Source organism: Apteryx mantelli, chromosome 2, assembly GCF_036417845.1.
Source record: "Apteryx mantelli isolate bAptMan1 chromosome 2, bAptMan1.hap1, whole genome shotgun sequence".
Taxonomy (NCBI): domain Eukaryota; kingdom Metazoa; phylum Chordata; class Aves; order Apterygiformes; family Apterygidae; genus Apteryx; species Apteryx mantelli.
Window position 1 is genome coordinate 122,776,740 of NC_089979.1, and position 20,630 is coordinate 122,797,369.

Below are 20,630 nucleotides of genomic sequence, written 5' to 3' on the forward strand. Positions count from 1 at the left end.
TTAATGACTTCTAAGATCATGCTCCTATCACCGTATCTCTGCAGTTCATACGTCTTCAGATGGAAGCTGAGCAAAGCAAGAAGAAGCTGCAATTATTAACACAATGTGACATTGCAAAGGAAGCTAGATTTCCTCCCCCTTCTTCTTCTTCAGTGTTTGTATTAGGCAATTCTAGTATAGCTTCCTAGCTGAAATTTGAAAAATACATCATACAGCTGAATGTATTCTTATGCTTCAGCTTCAGAAGACATTTCACAAAGTACAACCTTTGACCCATTGTTGTATGAAGTGTTTTTTTTTTTAATTTAAACTGCATAATTACAGATCTCAGTTTAATCTACAAATTTTTGTGGGGGGGGGAATGGGGGGAAGTAAGCTGCCGCTACTGTTACTCACTCCACCTTCAAAAACAGTTGGAGAGGGAGGCAGAGAGGAGATGTAGAAAATGGACTAAAAAACTCAGGAGATGTTGAACCTGTGGTTTTAAATACTTAAACCAAAATAAAATCGTTTTAATACTAAAACAAAACATTCGCATGGGGAGGTATACCGCTAACATTTATTCTTCAATTACTATTATGGTTAACTTCTCTGAGTAGTTAAGGCCTTAGTTTAACCTTCACAGCAACTGAAGTTGCTCAGAAAACTCAAGCACCTTGGAAGATTCATACAAAAACAAAAGCCAAAACAATAAAATGTTCTATATATATTCAACAAATTCAGAACTTGGAATTTCAGCCACATTGATGCAAAGACCATTCAGTTGTCAAAGAACAGATACACACTGGAAAAATCTGATCTAGAAGTCAAAAAAAGGCAGGTTTACCCATTTCTTAAGGCATATCCAAAGTTAGTTTTATGTGGCCATTAAAAGACCATGCAAGTTTAGGGAAGACCAATTAATGAACCTATTAACATAATAGTACCAGTGTCACTTTTCAATCTGCTGTCTCTATAAGGAGGAATATAGCCATGTACCATTCTCACTGCCTGCTGTGCTTTTGGCTCTTAAAACACAGTTTGCAGTCAGAATGTAAAAGTAATTTTAGTCTCCTCTAATTAGAGAGTGAACTACTACAACAGAAGCAGAAGCACTTAGAGAAGGACTCTACAATCTGAATTGTGGATTCCTTATTCACACTTGAGTATTTTTAAGGGTAATACCTTATTCCACATTTAAGGAGTCAACCTTCAAATCCTGCCTATAGACACATTTTTAGTATGTTTTAAAAATGTAATCCACTTTTCCCAGAATTATTTTAATTGGCACGAAAAACACTGGAAAGATAGTCACACCAGTGCTCATTTTATTTCTTCTGTTTGTTTCTGTAGTTCTTATAATTACATAGGAAACAAAGCAGAACTGCAAAATGCAACCAGTGCTAGAACAGACTAATACTTCAACCTTTCCAACATCTTATCCCTCAAGATGCAAGGATCCAGTAACGTGTTATAAACTGCTTCTGTCATCTTTTTAAAAAATGAAGCTTTTAGAAGCTAGAATAAGAAAGTACTTGAATTCAATAACTACCTGCCAAACTGTAACTATAAAAATTAAACAATTTCTTTCAATAAATTGTTTATTTCCATTCCACTGGATTTTAAACCAAGTTCCACTCAGAATAATTTGCAGTGATTATCAACTTTTGAAAAAGATACATGAAGATGCAAATAAATCCAAGTATTGGAGACAATATGATAATATTTCAAGTTTAATAAAAGATAAACCAATAGAAAACATGAGATATCTGTAACCTCTGTAACACAAACACACACACACTCTTGCATATACTTACTTTATATCTTATGACAACTCCCCTGACTAAAATTGACCTTGATCAAACATATTACAATTTATGAAATCTCAGCAGCTTCTAACTTCATCTGCTTTGCATTATCCACCATAGAGATTCAGCCGATTATATGCATACATTGGAAATCTCGCATGACTTCAAAAGGACTGTTAAAGGTATTAGAACAGAAAGTAGTGGCATACCATGCTCCTTGCACACTGACACAGTTAATGAAAAATGCCTTTGAAACATCACTCCACTAATTTCTTCTGATCAGAAGAGTAACATTCTGGATTGACACTTCATTCCAGGATAAGACTAAAAAGTCTGTGCAAAAATGAAGTAAATAGGCTCCACTTCTTTTGACATTTACTTTACATGATGACTCACGACCATCTTCAGCCTGTATTTAATTAAACCTTTTAAGAGACCCTCTAAGAAAAAAAAACAACTCTGAACTACAGCTTTTTTGTCCAGTACTGCATTTACTTGCACAATTTTTAAGTTCCAAAATCAGCTTTCAGTTAACAGGGTCAGGTGTTTCTCAGCATTTTTTCTAAGGGGGGCAGGAGGGAAAAAAAATATAGCAACTAATTTGATTCATTTTTAAATAAGACACTATAGAACTTTTGCTCCCAGTTTCCAGCTAATTATCTTTACAATACTGAGCAGGTGTATAACACAGCAACATGAATACAAAAGAGGATCCAGAAGTCTTAACATTCCAAAACTACAAAATGTTAGACATCATTGTAGGTAAAAAAAAAAAAAAACAAAAAAAAACAAAAAAAAAACAAAAAAAAAACAAAAAAAAAACAAAAAAAACCCCACCACTTCTGCAATTTTATAACTGGAAAACATGTAAGCAACAATATTACATCATGGAGACTCCCTCTGAAGATAGGCATTTACATCTAATAGATAATACAACTAAAAAGGCTCTAACAGGTATGACGAGCTTTCTCCTGCCATTTGGAGAAAGTTTTACTGATCTCCTATTCTCCATTTCTTTTTGAACTGCAGCTGGAAAATCCTTCTTTTCTACCTTTGCTTTCCTATATCTACTCAGAACAACTCATTTTCATTCTCAATAATCTGAGGACACAAACAATAAAGTAGATTCATCTTCAGACTCCACACACAGTCAAAGAAAACATACCACCTTAAATTACACATAACTTTAGAGACAGGGAGAACATCACAAGAGAGGGAAGGCTGCTAATAAGATAAATACAAAAAAAATGCTAGTGCAAATTGCATCACAGATGTACTGAAATATGGTCTCTGGATCCTATGGTTATATGTGTTCTCTAGTAAAAGCCAACATTCAGGCTTGCGCTGGTAGCTTTGATTATCACAGTGGGGGGTGGGAGGGGAGAAAAGAAAAGGAAAAAAAAAACAAACGAATCTTTACAACACTGCCGCTTTCAAAGCTGAGGCAAGCTTTTCACTACTAACAACCTCTAGACAGATCCTGAACAAAACTAACCCCCAATCCTCATCGTCAATAGAGTCTATCATAATTTAAAACCCTCCAAAATTTGTAGAAAATTATTTGAATAATTTCACTGAATAAGCTAATACATTATTTACAAAAAACAATTCAGTTCCACAAAATGCTAAACTATCCTTTGGAAGAGTTTTGAAACCAGGAGGCTTTGAATGTTCACACTCCACCCTCCTAAAATTAAACCACTGTAATCAAGCAGAAGGCAAACAACGAATAGGTATTAATTTGGCCTTTGTTTGGCAGTTCAGCTTTCAACTGCCAACAAGAAATTTGTACATCCTGATCAATGGTAGAATCAGGCTTGAGCTGAAAATACCGTATTTATACACAACAGGAGACCTCTTTGTGGGCAATACTAACCAGAGTGGATTCTGAAGAGATCTGACCGTAACTCTTACAAGTTCTTTAAAATGCCCTGTAATTGCCTCCAAAGATCTGTTCTCTTTTCATCTTCCTTTCTGAAGTTTTGTCAGTTTGGCAGCCTCCCAAAATCCCAGAAGGAAAAGAAAAGTTATTCCTATTCAGTCTCCTGCTATTTCTGTAGGTTGACTCTTCTGAAGCATTTACTAGCATAGTCAAGGAATACGTGCTCGTCTAGAAGACTTCCTAAGGTATCTTCCTCATCCAACCTTTCTGGTTTAAAAATACAGCAGTATCTACCAGATGAGGTTAAATTCAGGAGGAATGGCACCATCACAGAAAACGCACCCATTTCTGCTGAAGGGACTCCCACGTGAGTTCAGAGTGGTACTTTGATCCTTCTTGAAAATTCCCGTCTTCCAGTCAACTGGCATCTGATACATCTGTAGCTCCCTGTTCCTACTACCACTTGGCTGAGAGCAAAATAGGAGCACTCCCTTTTTGCTATCACTCCTTCTTCTGAGAAGCCTAAGTTTTCTTTCCCAGTAAGAGTGCTTTCTATTTTACTTATTTCTTAACCTCCACTATTATGGCACACCCACACGGGCAATGTGCAATTTAGAATTAAAAGTCCTTCTTATATAATAAAGGCAACTGAAAGCAGAGAAAAGGTAGCAAAATCCAGATTAGGACCAACATACTTGTTGATTACTTACTAAGCTAAGAGTATGCTAACATTAGTTTTTTAACTTTATACTAAAAAATAACGCAAGTTCCTTTGAAAAAATGGATATGCCGTTGCATAAATCAATTGTACACTTTCATGTGCCGCTCTGGCTTGTTCATTTCCAGTAAAGAGACAGACTTAAAAAGGCTTACACCACAGATCATCAGATCCTAGGAAATAATTTTGAGGAGACAGGACTGCATATTTGGCTACACTTACACTCTTCTCCGTTGTTACTGGAAAAAGGATTCTGGCCTAGGTCAAATATTTGATCAAAAAATTCTGACAGAAAAAAAAAATTGTAAAGCTATCTTTTATATACCACGACTGACATTTACAAGCAAGATACATTTATTTAAAGATACAATCACATTCTGAGCTGTGTCACCCTGAACAAGGAAGGAAAATTATTCTCAAAAGACAATGCTCCAGTTGGGGTAGACACAGTAGGAAAATGTATGAAAACATTTCTGTTACTGAATTTGAAAAACTTAATGTGATACAGTGGCTTGCGGCTGTCATACAGATTATTGTGCACACATGCACATTTAACAGGTTTCAGCATTTGTGCACAGTTCAAACAGCACAATTCATTCATCTATGTGAGTCTTTTTCAACTTCCAACATAGCAAATGGAGAAGCTGAAAAAGGAAGGGTTTGAGCAAAGAACAGAAAATTAAGAGGAACAAATTAAAATGACTAACAAATACTCAAGAAGATGAACAACTACACTTGTAAGTTAGGAGAGTTTTTCAAATAGCCATTGGATTAGTTAAGAGTAGATATATGTTCATATGTATTTTCATTCCCACAACAGCAGAATACAGGGGAATAGAATCAACATCTATAAACTTACTTAGATCTTCGAATTCTTTAATGTTTGCTTTCAATCTGAGAAGCTTTTGTCATTAATCTTTACTATTAAAAGTAACCAAAAAAATCTACACAAAATTGGCATGAATATCTCAAAAGAAACACTAGATGGCAGTGAAAAGATCTGCAATAAACCTTGAATTTGGAAATAAATACATGCCATGTTAGTGCAGGACCAGTATTTTATTTTAATTGTCATGTTTTGACCTTGTTGATACAGTCCCAGGGATTTGCTTCAATGACAAATATTTTTAAATTTTAAACAGATAAATCCGTAAGTCTTCTCCTGATTTGAAAGGTTAAAACCCTCACTGAGAGGAGGAAAAAAACCTGAGAACAATCTGTTCCCCTGTTACATAGAAGACTAACATATCTAAAATAGTTGAGATCTTTACACTCAAATTAAACGTACAATTTTGAGAATCTTTTGCAAAGTACAGTGTCTGTGTATAAAATACACAGTAATTTTTTAGTTGATTTTTATTCTTCAAATGTTTTCAAAGTGTAAATTGAAGAATCAGTACACTTTATTAAGTCTTTACACCGCAGTAACCTTTAGAAACTTCCACCAGGTGTTCTACCAACACTATTCAGCATCTGGTGATAATTTTTAACAAGGTTTCAACTTGAAATTAAAATATCAATAAACTATTCTTATGGCTGACAGAAAGAAAAAATTGAATTGCACTGGCCTACCTGCCTAGCATACAAGATAAAAATCACTCTATTTTGTACTATATTAAAAATGAAAACACACACATTCTATATTTTTAAAAGAGAATTTTTAGATCTGATTTCTTAAGCATATTAAACTCTTCGCAGCTGAGATAGAGGTATTCACAAACACAAACAATATGTTAATTGAAATCACCAGTGGCTTTGATTAACCTTTCTTAACATTCAGCATTAGTAATGCTGCAAAATTATTTTACATATGTATATGTCAATGAACCAAATAATTACACAATTTCTATAAACTGCATTTTTTGTTTATCTTTCTGCATTTTCCTATTTTTTGACACATTTGCAAGCACAGATGGGTCCTGGCTAAGATATGCATTGTACTAGAATAAAATACCTGATGAATAATCTTACTAAGTATTTTTTCAAAAAAGAACTGTAAAGCTGTCCGTAAGGTTTGTAACTTATATGCAACATTTCAGAGAAAGAGCCTTATTTATAACTTTCTAATTAACATTTATTCATTATAGCTAAGGAGTCAATGATTTTTTCCCTATACAGTTAACTTCTTTCAGTCAAACCAAACTGCTAGATACAAATTTAAACCATACACCAAACACTTACCAGTAAATCCTATTCCTTATATTCATACCTGAAAACTGTCAAACCATCAAGGTTATGTATCAAGTAGCAGTTACCCAACCAAAAACCAGAAAAGAAACGCCCTCAAGTAGTAGATATGCATGCATGTACATATGCACATCAGTATAAACAAAACACGTTGCCACAGAAAAGACCTAGCACACAAAGAAATGCCTGGAGACTGCTGCTGAAAAAAAAATTTCAGCAGTAAGAATGATCACAACGATTTCCTCTGATTAAAGAGCAAATAGACTGAGAACAAAGAAAATGCACACTGCAACTGGCAGAAAGGTAAGAGGAAATAGTGACAAGACATATGAAAAGCACTGTTCTCCTTTCTTTAAAAGTGGCACTGGCAACTTGGAAACCACAAAGACACTGAAAACCTGCAGAGGATCTAGCAGAAGGCCACCAAGATGATTAGAGGGTTGAAGAACTTGACATATGAAGAAAGGCTGAAGGAATTGGGTTTGCTCCACCTACAAAACACAAGACTTGTGGGGATCTAATTACAGTCTTCCAATATCTAAAAGGTAGCTACAGAGAAGATGGAGGTGCTTTCTTCACATGGATGCATAGTGAAAGGACATAAGGCAATGGGCACAAGTTGCTTCAGGGGAAATTCTGTCTGGCTATAAGAAAAAAAAAAAAATCTTCACCATGAGAACAAATAAATTAAACATTGGAATAGGCTGCCCAGAGAAGTGGTGGACTCTCCCTCATTGGAAATATTTAAGGCTTAACTTGACAGGGCCCTGGATAACTTAATCTAAGGTTCTACTTTCAACAGAAGGCCCCTTCCAGCCTAGACTTTTCTATGATTCCATATGTGAACCTCTGCAGCTACTATAGCTTAAAGTACTACCTGGCACAAACACAGAAATAATCTAGCAAAAAATAGCTTTATGCACAGGTATTTTCCTTGAATTTTGAGTGTTGAGGCCATTATATTAAGAATGCTCAGCAGAAGCGCAAAAGCTTCTACTGTACACCAGGAGGCATTTGATAAAGAAATACACTTACTAAAAGGGAACCCTAGAGAAAAGCAGATATAACAGGCAACTCTCAACCACTTTGATTTTGGATTATCTATCACATTTGAAGAGAACATCACTAACTTTTCAGTTTTATTAACGAACTATGATTCCTGTTTTCCTAGCTTTGATACATGGACTGTCAGCTCTTCCTTTTCCAGAGAAGCAAAGCTTAGGAAAGGGTTACTTCCCTTATTTCACTCCATACCTCTTACAGAACTGACGTGTGCATGTGTGCATGGCATGTGCGCACACGTGCATGAGTGTGTATATTTTAGGAAGCTAGCATGTGTATTTTAGGAAGCTTGTGAAGATCTATTTGAAATCTTTATCAGTATTCTATGAAATCAAACTCATGGGGCCCAATTGTTTATTAAGCGATGTTTACTATGAATATTGCTATTCCTGTGTCCTTACACTTGTGTCCTCATCTTCATTTATACCAGATTTAAACGAATTACATTCTGCCCCATTCAAATCACATTTGCAGCCTGTAAGGTCAGGTTTCATACTACAGCTATAGATACTACAGCTATCAAGGGGCCCTCAGTTATTAATATTTTCGTGCTAGCCCCCAAGTGCCTGGATGTGACGTGAAAGAGCCAGGCTAAGTCCACCTCTGCATAAAAGCTTTTCAATTACTGTACTACATTTCACTGTGGGATATGTGAAAAGTCACATTCAGAGATTGGGATATATTCATGTAAAGTTATGTTTTACAGCTACTGCTTCACAACACACCTATTAAACGACTGTTTAAAAAAAATTAATATTAATAGTTGTATATACAACTGATTTCTTGGACTCAACTTTCATAGTAGTCCTGAAACGGATTTAACTAGCATTCTTCAAATTTCTGAGTGTAAATTAGGAAAAAATAGTTAACAAAAGCAAGCCCAGTGTGGACAATAAGACAGAGCACGTGCAAAAGAGCAAGAGACTGTGCACGAGAGAGCACATGAGAGAGAAAGGCACTGCAGAACTAGAGTCATATTTTGTTTCAACTCACTCCCCCAGCCGTTCACCATACTTCTTCAGAATCCTTTCCTCAATTTTTCCACTAAGAAGTCAAGAAGTCACTGGGAACAATTTCACATGAGCACAGCCATTTGCTTGCTGGGAATGTCCTACTTTGCACCTGTGCTTCACTCCAAAATATGCATCTATGATAGAGGCAAAAAAACAAGACGACAAAGGCACTATGGGATGTAACTACTTTAAAAACATTGCTTATAAGGGCTTATTGTTTTCTGCTTTAAGGACATGCACCTACTCCTTTGTTTCAAAATTGCACTTGCTGCACTCAGCATCCATCTGTAAGAAAGAAGGGAGTTTTATGATTCTGCTCCTGGTTCAAATGATGTTGCCATGGAAGCATATATTGGATTGATGAAAACAGGTCAACTGTATTAAAAAAATAAAAATAAAAATCACTGTTTTAACTCTTCAAAATTTATTGTTAATTTTTACCATTATTTTTACAAATTGCTTATTATATTTAATTAACACTGACTTTGGTGATACAGTATGTATGCCCACAAAAAGTGCAAGCAGCACTAGAGTTAAGTGTTTTTTAAATGTAGAAAATTTATTTTGCATAAATCTGTGATGGCTGTGTACAGAATGTTTAAAAGAGTATCATAAGCAGTTCTTCATGATGTCTATGCTAAACAATGTCAAATGATGCAATATAAACACACACCTCCATTTGAAAAGTATTAGTATTCTTATTAAAAAGCACTTTTTTTTTTTTTTTGAAAAAATCAGAATAGTGCTATTACCAATGCTTGGATCTGGTAAAAAAGAAAAAAATACGTTTTACTTTTTAGCTTTTAAATCAAGTAGTGATATAAATATTCAACTGGAGTCTCATTTACTTGAAACCTTATAAAAATATTTAGTGACAGTTAAGATTCAAGTAGGGTATCTGTCCCATAAACTGAACATGTGAAAGCAATATGTAACCTACCAGAAAAAAAAAATAAAAATCTTGCATTCCTTAATTTTTTCACACTGCCTACCAAACCGTTGTCAGTATAGTTTAACACACCATAAAATTCTCGTTCCATCTGCAGCAGATATCAGAAAGTAAAATATAGCTCACCTATATCAATCACGCATTTCTGTGCAGAATCTCTACGAGATGATCTCAGATGCCTTTGTTTCAACGCCCCGGCCCATCAACACACTCCCTATGAACAGAATGTTCTTCTACCTAGACACTGACCTATTTAGATGCACCAGGTTTGTGCTAGAGGTTCAGTGTAACATATTCTATTCATCAATTTCTTTTTTACTACTGAAATGTATAGCTTTAATCATTAAATAAAGATAGTAAAGGTGTATGGGAAAACTGCTAATACATAAGATCTGCACTCATCCCCTAGCTTAGGGATCTTTCTCCCATAAGCATTATTTTATCTAGAGGAAGTCAGTGGTGCTGAAGTCCCATTAGTTGAACGCAGCACAAACCCACAGCACTACCAAAAAGGGCAATACTGTCATCACACATAGCTGTTTCAGCCTTGCTCCCTTTCACCAGTGAACTGGATCCGACAACTTCTCCCAGATCAGTTCCCTAATCTGATTCATCATGCACCAGACAAAAGATAGTGGGAGAATAGCGGATAAAGTAGAAATAAATATTCAGGAAGCAGAGGCAAAAATAGCCCCATTTCTTTAACCTGCCATAAATCCATGCTGTTGCTGAGACTGATCATGGGACCACAGCATCTAGTCATCCTCCCTTCTTTCTAACTTTCATAAGAAGTGTTTTAAGCTGAAAAGATATACAGCATGACTACTGATAAAAATTACTTCATTTCTGTAACTAAGAACAAGTTTAATTGTCAGCACAATGGAAACTGTCTTCAACAGAAGTGAAAATCATGCTTGTGTTCATTTTTAGAAATAAAATTTATATATGTAAATATATAGATAGATATGGGGGGGTATATATCTGTATAAATTATATATAATTTGTTTCTTGGGAAACACTTGGACTCCAAAAACTCCATGCATTTCATAACCCGTGTCACAAACTTACTCCAAAATTGTATGTCCGATACTATTTTCTGACTCAAAAAAAAAAACAAAAAACCCCCTGTGAAGTTGTTAAATATTGAAAGTTTTAAAATATACTGAAAGACTGTCCCTCGGGCAACTGGGAAAGCTTTAACTTTCATACTTAACAGTTTTAGAATTGTTTATAACCCACAACATGCCAAAATCACATGACGTACAATGCTGAAAAGTGCATCCCTAAGTGGTATAACGAGATTTTTATGGGGTTTGTCTTGTATTTTCAGACAATAAATAGCTTGTAATAACATAAAAACAGTAATAAATAGTTTGTAATAACATAAAACAATAATAAAATTAAAAAGAACATATTTAAAAGATTGCCATGATACTACTTATTAAAACTATTCTTTAAAATATAACTTTTCTGATGACTACATCATGAGGTTTATTTTTACTGAAGAAAAAAAGTAAGAGGAAACTTGACTTCTCTTTAACCAAATGGCAGTTTTCCCTCAGGAAACATCATTTCCCCTCCTCTGCACTGGCTCATTCAGCATCAGTCTCCATCTGTCCCCTCATACAATGTGCTCATTTCTAGATTGGTAGTCTTCTCCAAGATTGCCTCTAGATATCTAAGACAACATTCTTGTCTTTCCTCCCCTCGATACGGATTTAGCTTTTCTCTTCACATTTTCTTCTCTTCATTTATTCCTTTCTTTTTTCTCCCCCATTCCATAAGTTTTATAGATAATTTGTCTGAAATATGATACTAAAAAGGAATTCCAAGAGCTACCTAATCATCATGCTGCAAGCCCTATCCTCTAAAGGAGTGCATATAAGCAGGATTTAAATTTGGAGAGAAAAATATTGGTATTCTCCTATGGCCTACCAAGAGCCAGAGGCCTACCCACAAGCTAGATAGCCTGCTTGACATTAAAACAAAACTCCATTTACATTTAGTCATATAGCTTTCATAATGTAATTTCTCTGGATATGCTGTCCATCAATGAACTAATTATAACATTACATTTAAATGGCCCAAATTAGTTTTATATTGAAGTACCTCATTCAGTTTAATGCAAATATTCATACATGACTGATACACACACATCAGGTTGTCTGCAGACTTGAACTTCAGTAAACCAGTTGACATTTGATTCATATTTTCAGAGTTAACTCTGCAAACCTTAAAGCTTAAAAAGTAAAATTCAAAGCAAGCTCATAATTCATTGCATAGCCTTGTAACACCTACAGCAAAAAGATACATATGTGCTCCTGTTAGACAGACCTCTGTAAGGCAATTCAGAAACTACACATAGGCAACACAGATTTTGTCATGGAAAAGTAATTCAATTCCTAAAAGCTAAACAACAAGCTTAATGTTTAAAGTCAAAGCAATGCAATACAAGAAAGTTCCAAAAGAAAGATACCTAAGGACAACGTCCTGTGATTTCAGTTATTACAGAGAATGCCCACAGTCGTCCCTCCCAGTCTGAAAGGAATGACACTCGAAAGTGTTTACTGCATAGAATTAAGAAAAGATGAAATCCAAATGCTGTTACAATTACTAGTATTTATACGCATCATACACAGACTTCATTAATACTGCATTTACATAAATTACTAAACATATATCCAAATAAGTTCTAGCATTTCACAGATTTGCTGGCAACTTTTAGAAATGCATCCTGAAGACTCTGAAGCTGACCACACAGTTCTACTTTCAAAAGAGATCAATTATCTCTAATTGTACATCTGTTTTTGATAAGCCTTACAGGAAACAACTATAAGGTTGATGTAGAAGGGTCCTTATAGATATACTGGGGTCACAGACTAAACAGAGAAACATCCAATTCACATATTAAATTCTTCTTGAAATACATGAAACAACAAATACACAGTATTTTGGGAATGCATAAAAAAAAGTATAGTAACAACAGTTGCCAGCTCACACTACATGAGAACACATAAAACACAGGTTAAAAAGCAAGACTTCAAAACACTTCTTTCATAGTGAAATTTTCATTTCTTTTTAATAGAAGAAAACAAATCTACTGCCTGGTATAATTTCAACTGTTGTAAATGCTATTTGCTACTAAAACATACATAGTATTTGAAGTCAGACTTACCTCTACCAATGCCACAGTCAAAATGAGGTCCATTTTTGAGTCTGGGAAAAGGGCATTCACTTGTGGAGACATTCCAATTAGTATGCAGTTAGTAACTACTGATATGACACTCATAGTTTCAAAAGCCAGCTGAAATAAAGCAAAATTTTAGAGTATAGTTATGACTATTATCTCTAATTTACCAGTCCCTAAACTGCTCTGGAAAATCCCTCTCTGTTCTTCAAATCCTCAGGAGGCCCATTATTTTAACTTTTTCCTTTCTTTAGTCCTTTGACTTCTATCACATAGGACTTGTTCGATAATCTGTCCAGACTTTGTCAGCCTTAAGAACCAGCAAGGACAAGACCAAGACAAGTTTTAGAAAACCACAAAGCCCACCTGGCAACCCTGAGTTCTTCCTCTAATTTGGGGGGGGGGGGGGGGGGGCAGCAGAAAGCAACTTTTGCCCTTACAACAAAGTGCTGACTCAGCTCACCTGATAAAATAACTCCCATATCCCTTTATCAGAAATCCTTTAGCCAATGTCCTAACTCTTGCTGTCCACATAAAACAAATACTAAAACTTTATGTTACTATTTTTATTCACAAAGCAAATGCATCTCTAGTATTACTTAAAAATCTACACTACAAAGTAAACAAAGATCAAGACTGTCAAGTGTTATAATTTTTTCAACCTGCTCCCTAGATTGAAAAAAGCTATACCAGCAAAACTAAATGCTGCTCATGTACCTGCAGCTATGCTTGGGACTTTTACAACCACAGGCTCATTAAACAGGGTGATCACACGTCTGGTCAAAACAGCTATGCCATCAACATGTTGACAGCATAGATTTGGACTGACAAAATGCATAAGATGTTAAAACACAATCAGATTTTTATTTACACATTTTAATGACTTTAATATTAAAAAGGCTTCTGCTATAATTCCATTTCATGAATATCTATGTATCTGTCTAATTAACATTGCTTAGAATAATTAGCTTGTGTTTTTTACTATACATGTTTCATTTGATGTTTCCTGATTTCACTTTTGTTATTTTCCAGTTGTTTCATTTGCTACCAACACTTACAACATCTCCAAATTAAGGAAAAGTTATTGTGCCCTTTGTCTCCATTATATATCACTGGAAGAGTTGCTAAGCAAAACTAGAACACGGATCATCCCCTAGATGTCTCCTCCAACCTACTTCACACTCATTATCAGGCCACTGCTATTACAGGACACTAAAGTCTCTGGATATGATTTAATATTCCTTTTTTCTTGTCAGAAACACCTCTGGTCTTGGAAAGGTTTTGCAGGGTTATTTTTAGTCTGAATCAGTTCACTGATGTGATCTAATCAGTGGGCCTCAAACTAGTCAGTAGTAGCATGATTACAGGGGCAAACAACTGGGAACAGGAAATCCTTAACCCAGCACTACTAGCATGAAATTTAGAAATACTACATCTTCGGGCTGTGTCTTTAATGCAGTCAAAAGTATAGCTCCTGCTCACAGATTAAAATCAGATTTAAATTATTAGATTAAAATTAGCTAGTTTAACCAGAAAAGAGCACACAGCTCAGCATGGGTTAGGTATCCAAGTACTTACCTATTTATGTTCAATTTTTTAAACCCTTGCTGAGCTCCATGCTTCTGAGACTACATACAGCTTACCAGCTTTAAAATATGCAGGCTGTAAAGAGTACCTGCTAGTATCTGGCAGCTTTGTCTTCTTGCAATTGCAACAGGAGTACAATATATACACATACAGGGACTAAAGGAAGGATTTGTTTTCTTTTTCAAAGACAACTGAAAATGGCACATGGTTGAAAACTCTATAAAAAAAAAATCACCACAGTTGGATAATATCCTAAGGCACTGAAGAAGAAAGATGGACAATGGACCTAATAAAGTTTAAAAGATGCTGATGGGTCAAACACACAGCTTAAAGATATTTGGTGAATCCTCACTTAAAACAAATGAATAAAAAAGATTAAAAAAAACAAAGGTTACCTGCCAAACACCTATACTTGCTGTGGGTTCTGCAAATGGACGCTTGTAAACTCTACACATTTTTAAGGCATCAGAATATATCTCTGTGATGTTGTTTAGCACTGCAAAGACAGCTGCCAATGGGTAGACGCACGAGAAAAGACTCACATAGCCAAACTGTAAGAACAACTCCAAGTAATCATCAAAAGTACCCTGAAAAACAGAGCAAAAATAAGAACACCTTTTACCTACATCAAAAACATATGAAGAAAAGCAGAATTAAGAATAGTCATATGCAAGCTTCCTCACCCCAAATTAGTTTTTTTGCGAGTGATTGGAGGCAGAAAACAAAAGATAACACCTCTAGTTAATTTGGGATTATTTAATTATCCTAAACCTCTTAGAAAATGGAGGCCAGGGTTTTTCCTTTTGTCTAATGCACTTTCTGCAATATTCACACTACTTGTCCTTATTATATGAAGTAGCTGTACAAACAGATTCATCTATTCAAGCTCCTGAGTATCTCAGTGAAACAGTTTTTGAAGGAACACTGCTGGACAGGAAAACAGCATCACACATTTAAACTGGCATAACATTCTCAGAATAGCAGTATGATGAGAAAAGTCCTAATATTTCAGACTGCCCATGAAAGACCTAACCAGAATGGTAGGTTGGTAGATAGGTGACTCTTTTCTGGTATTTCTGCTTGTTTATTTCAAAAAGGTAGATCAGAATTAGTTGTCCACTTGAAGGCTGGAATAATGGGATGCAGCACTGACATCTAAAAAGAATAATGAACGCCAACAAACCCACTATTTTGGCAAATCTGCAAAGCATCTATCACCTGATCTTTGAAGCAAGAATGTGGGTACTTAACTGCTGAGTAAGTATACACATGTGGGTTATAAGACACATTTACATACTTGTTTCATACTATTAATAATAGTTCTCCCTGACTGCAGCAATTACTTACAAAAGTAATGAACAAAATTCATTTTTAAAGAAAAGGTGTTTGTTGAACAAAGGAATCGTAGATGTTTTTATGGCTGGTGAAATACCATCAATGAGTCAAAATGGGATCAAGCTATTTTGTGTTCCTCTAGGCCCACACATTTTCCTCTCTCTCAAAATGAAATATTAAAAATAAAGACTTGATTTTAATGAAGATTATTACAGAAACTACATAAAATTGGTTTGGGCTGTTTGTTTTGGGGGGTTTTTTGCTAACTTTTTTCTGATTCTTTCTGTTAACCTGTCTGCCACCTCCAGCATCTAGTGCTTTCTTCAGCAAACAAAGGCAGTAGAAGCCTGCAAGCTCAAAAATCAACACACAAAAGTTGGGAGCTGTCATTAGCTGCTTTCTACAGTCAGGCTCACTTTCAAATCGCATAATATAGCTGGGTCTGATAAACTGATCTGGAGGCTAGACCTTAAGAAGCTACTCAACCTTTAAAACCATTTAGATTTTTCCACAGAAATGTTTCGTATGAACTCTGAATTTTAGCTAGATCTTCCTTAAGGACATTTATGCAGCATCAGTCACTGGAGTGGCAGTCACATATTTGTCCCTGCTGTCACTTTCTCAGACATGCGCTGCAGGCAGGGAGCAAAGCTTCCCTTTCTGCTCCTCCTTCTGGAAACTGCAGGCTATTCCTACTGCTTCCTCATACTTATTTCTTTTCATTTCCTTGCCCAGTACATATTGTGACTCTCAACACAGCAGAGCATAGAAAGAACAGGAGTATTTATCTTTCCCCTACTCAATTTGTGGCATTTTATGCATGAAAAGAGGAGTCTGATACGATGTTAAGAACAAAATTCAAACTGTGCTATTATCAATCTCCTGTTCTCTCCTTCTCCCAGTATGAGAGCAGCATATAACAAACTATGGCAAGAAGGAAACAAAATAAAAGCAATTCAGGAAGAAAATGAACTAGGAGAGAAGCAGCAATAAAAAAAATAAATAAAAAAAGACAACTACAGGATGAAGCTTTCACATCTTAAGCAGGGTTAAGGCCTAGAGACATTTGAGAAGCGGGGTAGAAAAAGGACAAATGTAAAAAAGAAAACTAAATGCTGAAGAGTAAGTAAAGGAAGGAAAAGAAAAAGGAAAGAGAAGAGACTGAAACAGAGAATTCTGTCAAGACGCCTGCAAATATTAGTTATTAAACATAGTCAAATGCTTCCCCCTTGTGACAGATATAATCCTAGAAATACTATTTCCTGCTGACAGCTCACTACTTGAGAACAAAACTGGGGTTTTATACTGTTCATTCACAAGCACAGAACAATTAAACTCTTCAGATTAAAAATAAAATAAAGGCCTTGAATACAAAATACCTTGAACTGAAACTGAGTCTAGAAGTGGATGCTTCCAAGGCCAAGTCATAACTCTACTGTTGACCTATTGTGTCCCTTCAAAAAATTATTCAGGGCACGACTATACAACAGGTGCAGACACATTTGATCTGGCTCTGCACAAGAAGCATGAGGCAACGTGACCCAAAGACACCACACACTGTATACACCAGCTCAGATTCAGAAGTCAGCTCGGGTCTAAGAGGCAGAGCTTATTAGGCCAGGTATAATCAACACCAAATGCCAATACGTAGCTTTTGGACATGTGCTGGTATATTTGCATGGTACAGTGCTGGACTGTGCAGATTTGCCAGCTCAGATAGACACTAACTTGGAGATTTCTGCTGTGTTCTCCATTGTGAGTTACAGACATGCTCTTTGTCTCTAAATCTGTTTCCTCTTGTATAAAATGTAAGAAGAATAAAAGTATTAATATTTGCACAATTTTTCAGCTGCAAAGGTAGTATTTCTTTTTCATCTTCCCATTTCATGGCACTTTATGCAGAAAGAGAGGAATCTGATTCGATGTTAAAAACAAATTTCAAACTGTGCTATTTGCTACCTTTTACATAAAAGGTACACTATTTACATATAATTCCTATTCTGTGAAAGTATAAATCACAGTATTAAAACTCTAATGACTATGCTTGCAGCATCTGAACAAGCAAGTCAGTCAGTTAGTCTGCATGGCCTTAACATACACACTGATGTCCATTTTGTCAACTCCTATAGAAAAGCAAGAAATGAATTCCACACAGTCAGTTAAACACAATAAAAACACACAAAAATCCAAAACAAAATTCAAAATAATAAGTAGAGGGTGGAGGGATGATAATTTACTGAGAAATATATTTTCTGAGAGAAATTATCAGTGTTAATAGGACAATGTAATTATGTCCTAAAATTTTGTGGATCACGACAAGGAGGAAACTAAACTTATAGCTGCTAAGTCTTAAAAACAACAAAGGCAAGACTTCTCAATTTTATGCTGCCTGGTTTGCTGTGAGTTAACGGGTAGGAGGTTGTCCGGAATGCAAGCAGGAAGGGGATGGATGCCTAGTCTGTAGTTTCAAGAAGCCAGAGCTTCAAGCAGTAACACTGGCTTAAAGAGTTTGTCTCTTCTGCCGTTCCCTTTGCCAGCCCCGCACGAGAGTGCCCCACTCTATCAGGCTGCAGTTCCACTGATAACTTAAAATTATCAGCACTGCAAAAAACAAACTAAATCAGAAATAGTCCCCTCTTCCCCATGCCAGGTGATTCATTCCTTGTCCCTTGGAGACTCAAGGGCATATGTTACACATATACTTCTTTCAGGTATAATGCTGGTTTAGGTTCAGCTGTTCATTCCCAGTATCCTGATCCAGTGCACCTCATAGCTGTACAAACAATCCTAACAGCAAAAGAGTGATGAAGCTGGAAATAAGCTGCCAGGCCAGACAACAGACAAATACTTATTTAGGCTGCAGTGGCTCATGCCCCTATCAACTACAGCCCAGAAAACTGTTCACTTTTTTTAAACGTTAGATTTCTGTTGTCTTAGTGAAGATTAAGATGACTGTCAGGTCTAGCACAAGAGAGGGCCAGAAACATAGCTGGGACCATGAGGACAAAACTGCAGAAGCCAGCAAACACAGTAGTTCAGGCTGCCCCAGAACTGCAGCCTCAGTTGTGACAGTACAAACATCTGCGGGACTGAGCCAGAAAGTCAAATTTAATCAGGGAATAAGTATTCTCTACACACATGCTAAAGGGAGGCACAAAAGCAGAAACTGCTGATAGACAGAGTGACAACCAAAACTGTGCACTTGGAGAAAACAGGCCTACCTAAGTCTTTGGGTAGAACAAGCATGCAGGAACACTTCTGTTTAAAAACCTTCCTTTCATTCTTTGTCTTACTCTTACTATTAGGATTAAAAATATTTTTAAAAATAATAACTGGCAGAAACATGATAATTAATAATGATGGACTGTTACAAGCATACTGGAAGATGCCAGGCATGCATCTTCTACAGACATACAGTAACTGAGGGCATGGTGACAAATACTTCCTCCCATCCGCCTCAACTATAATGCAATTATAAGCAGTCCCCATTCCTTTTCCTTACATCCTTCTCATCCACTTGTTTTCATCCACATGTTAGAAACAGCTGGCTTATTTCTGCAGTTACTTTTCAGTTGGATTAGTTCCCTGATCTGATTCACTGAACCTCTGCATCAATAGTGTATAGCACAAACAAAAGGCAGCACAAGCATAGGAGTAAGAGCTCAAGGAAAGAAAATGTCTAAACTAGCACTGCCACCACAAAAAAGTCTGAAGAACTATGGCTTCTGCTTCCAGGAGAAATAAAGAATAAAAAAGCTAGATGATTTTTGAGAAATGCAGGTAGGAATACTGATAGGAATGTAAGTTTCTAATTTTAATAGTGTCCTGACTAGCATATACCTCTTAGTAAAACAGAATATATTTTGTTTCACAGAAGTCTGTAAATGTTCATACATTAGGGAAAGGAAACCCTTAAACCTCCCAACCTTGCTGAGCCTGGCAAGCACCACAGTTGGCATTTGGGAGATGTAACAAAGAAATTTAATTATGAAGTAATGAATCACAAGGTCCCACCCCTAAGAGAATGGGGCTTTCACTTGCAAGAGATAATTTTGGCACTAGAAGGGGTCTCCAGAAGAGTAGCTTACCCCAAAGAACTGACAGAAGTGATGAAACATTTCAGAAGGAAAAATTGCTATCATACTTTATAATGAGAAGCAAACAATTCCTTATTGTGTTCTGCTCTTTGTTTCTAAAGAGCTTATTATGACTACTGCCCAAAACCCAAAGCGTTCTCATCATATATTCAAATTCCCTTCAAAAATATAATAGCTTTTTCTACTCCAAAGCACCACACTGCAGTCACCTAGAATTAACCTGAGGCTACTTTTCAGCAGCCTACAATCTAACAACCTATACTGTAACAACACATATGCAACGTACAAAATAAGTGCCCATTTCTTTTTCCAAGCTGACTTGCTCAACTAATGAAAGGTCCGTATCTGTTTTCTGAGAAAACATTTTTTTCTTCATCCTCTTCTTATGCCTCTTTTGTAGCCAGTAAGGAAGGAAGGCTTCTGCAAACTGATTAAGGATCTGTGAAGTTATCAGCAAAGTGGCCAAGCTCTTAAAAGAAAAAAGAAAAAAAAATTTTAACACATCTGTGATAAACCAGCATCATTTAAAATTCTGTGCATTTCAATAATGCTGTAAGTGGTTATAGTATGACAAAAGCAGACCAGCCTACCAAAACTAGCAATAGCATACAATAAGAATAGCTGCTCTAGTTCCCATTCTTTGCTATGTTCTGACAAGGGTAAAATAGGAGTTAGATGCCTAAAAATTCTGTGAATCTGGTTTTCTAGTTTCTACAAAGTTCAGTGAAGGGTAAAGGTGCACACACACCAACAGTAACAACAGAATTACACAAGGAGCTTAACGGTCTCTAAAGCAAGAGAAATTAAGTCTCTTCAAACAAAGGAA

At 36.0% G+C, this 20,630-nt stretch overlaps 1 protein-coding gene across 6 annotated transcripts in view; it reads right to left on the reverse strand.

The window, feature by feature from the left end:
* Window positions 1-20,630, reverse strand: part of ANO10 (anoctamin 10) — a 134,599-nt gene that overhangs the window by 93,882 nt on the left and 20,087 nt on the right. For 3 of the 6 annotated variants that reach the window (XM_067291442.1, XM_067291439.1, XM_067291441.1), the window contains exons 9-11: window positions 20,091-20,273; window positions 14,768-14,959; window positions 12,774-12,902 (exon numbers count right to left, since the gene is read on the reverse strand). In XM_067291442.1, coding sequence (XP_067147543.1) covers window positions 12,774-12,902; window positions 14,768-14,959; window positions 20,091-20,273 — 504 coding nt within the window. Of the gene's footprint in view, window positions 1-8,629; window positions 8,784-9,725; window positions 9,848-11,722; window positions 12,166-12,773; window positions 12,903-14,767; window positions 14,960-20,090; window positions 20,274-20,630 lie in introns of those variants that run through there. The other 3 variants (XR_010883468.1, XR_010883469.1, XM_067291443.1) reach the window with 3 other exon arrangements.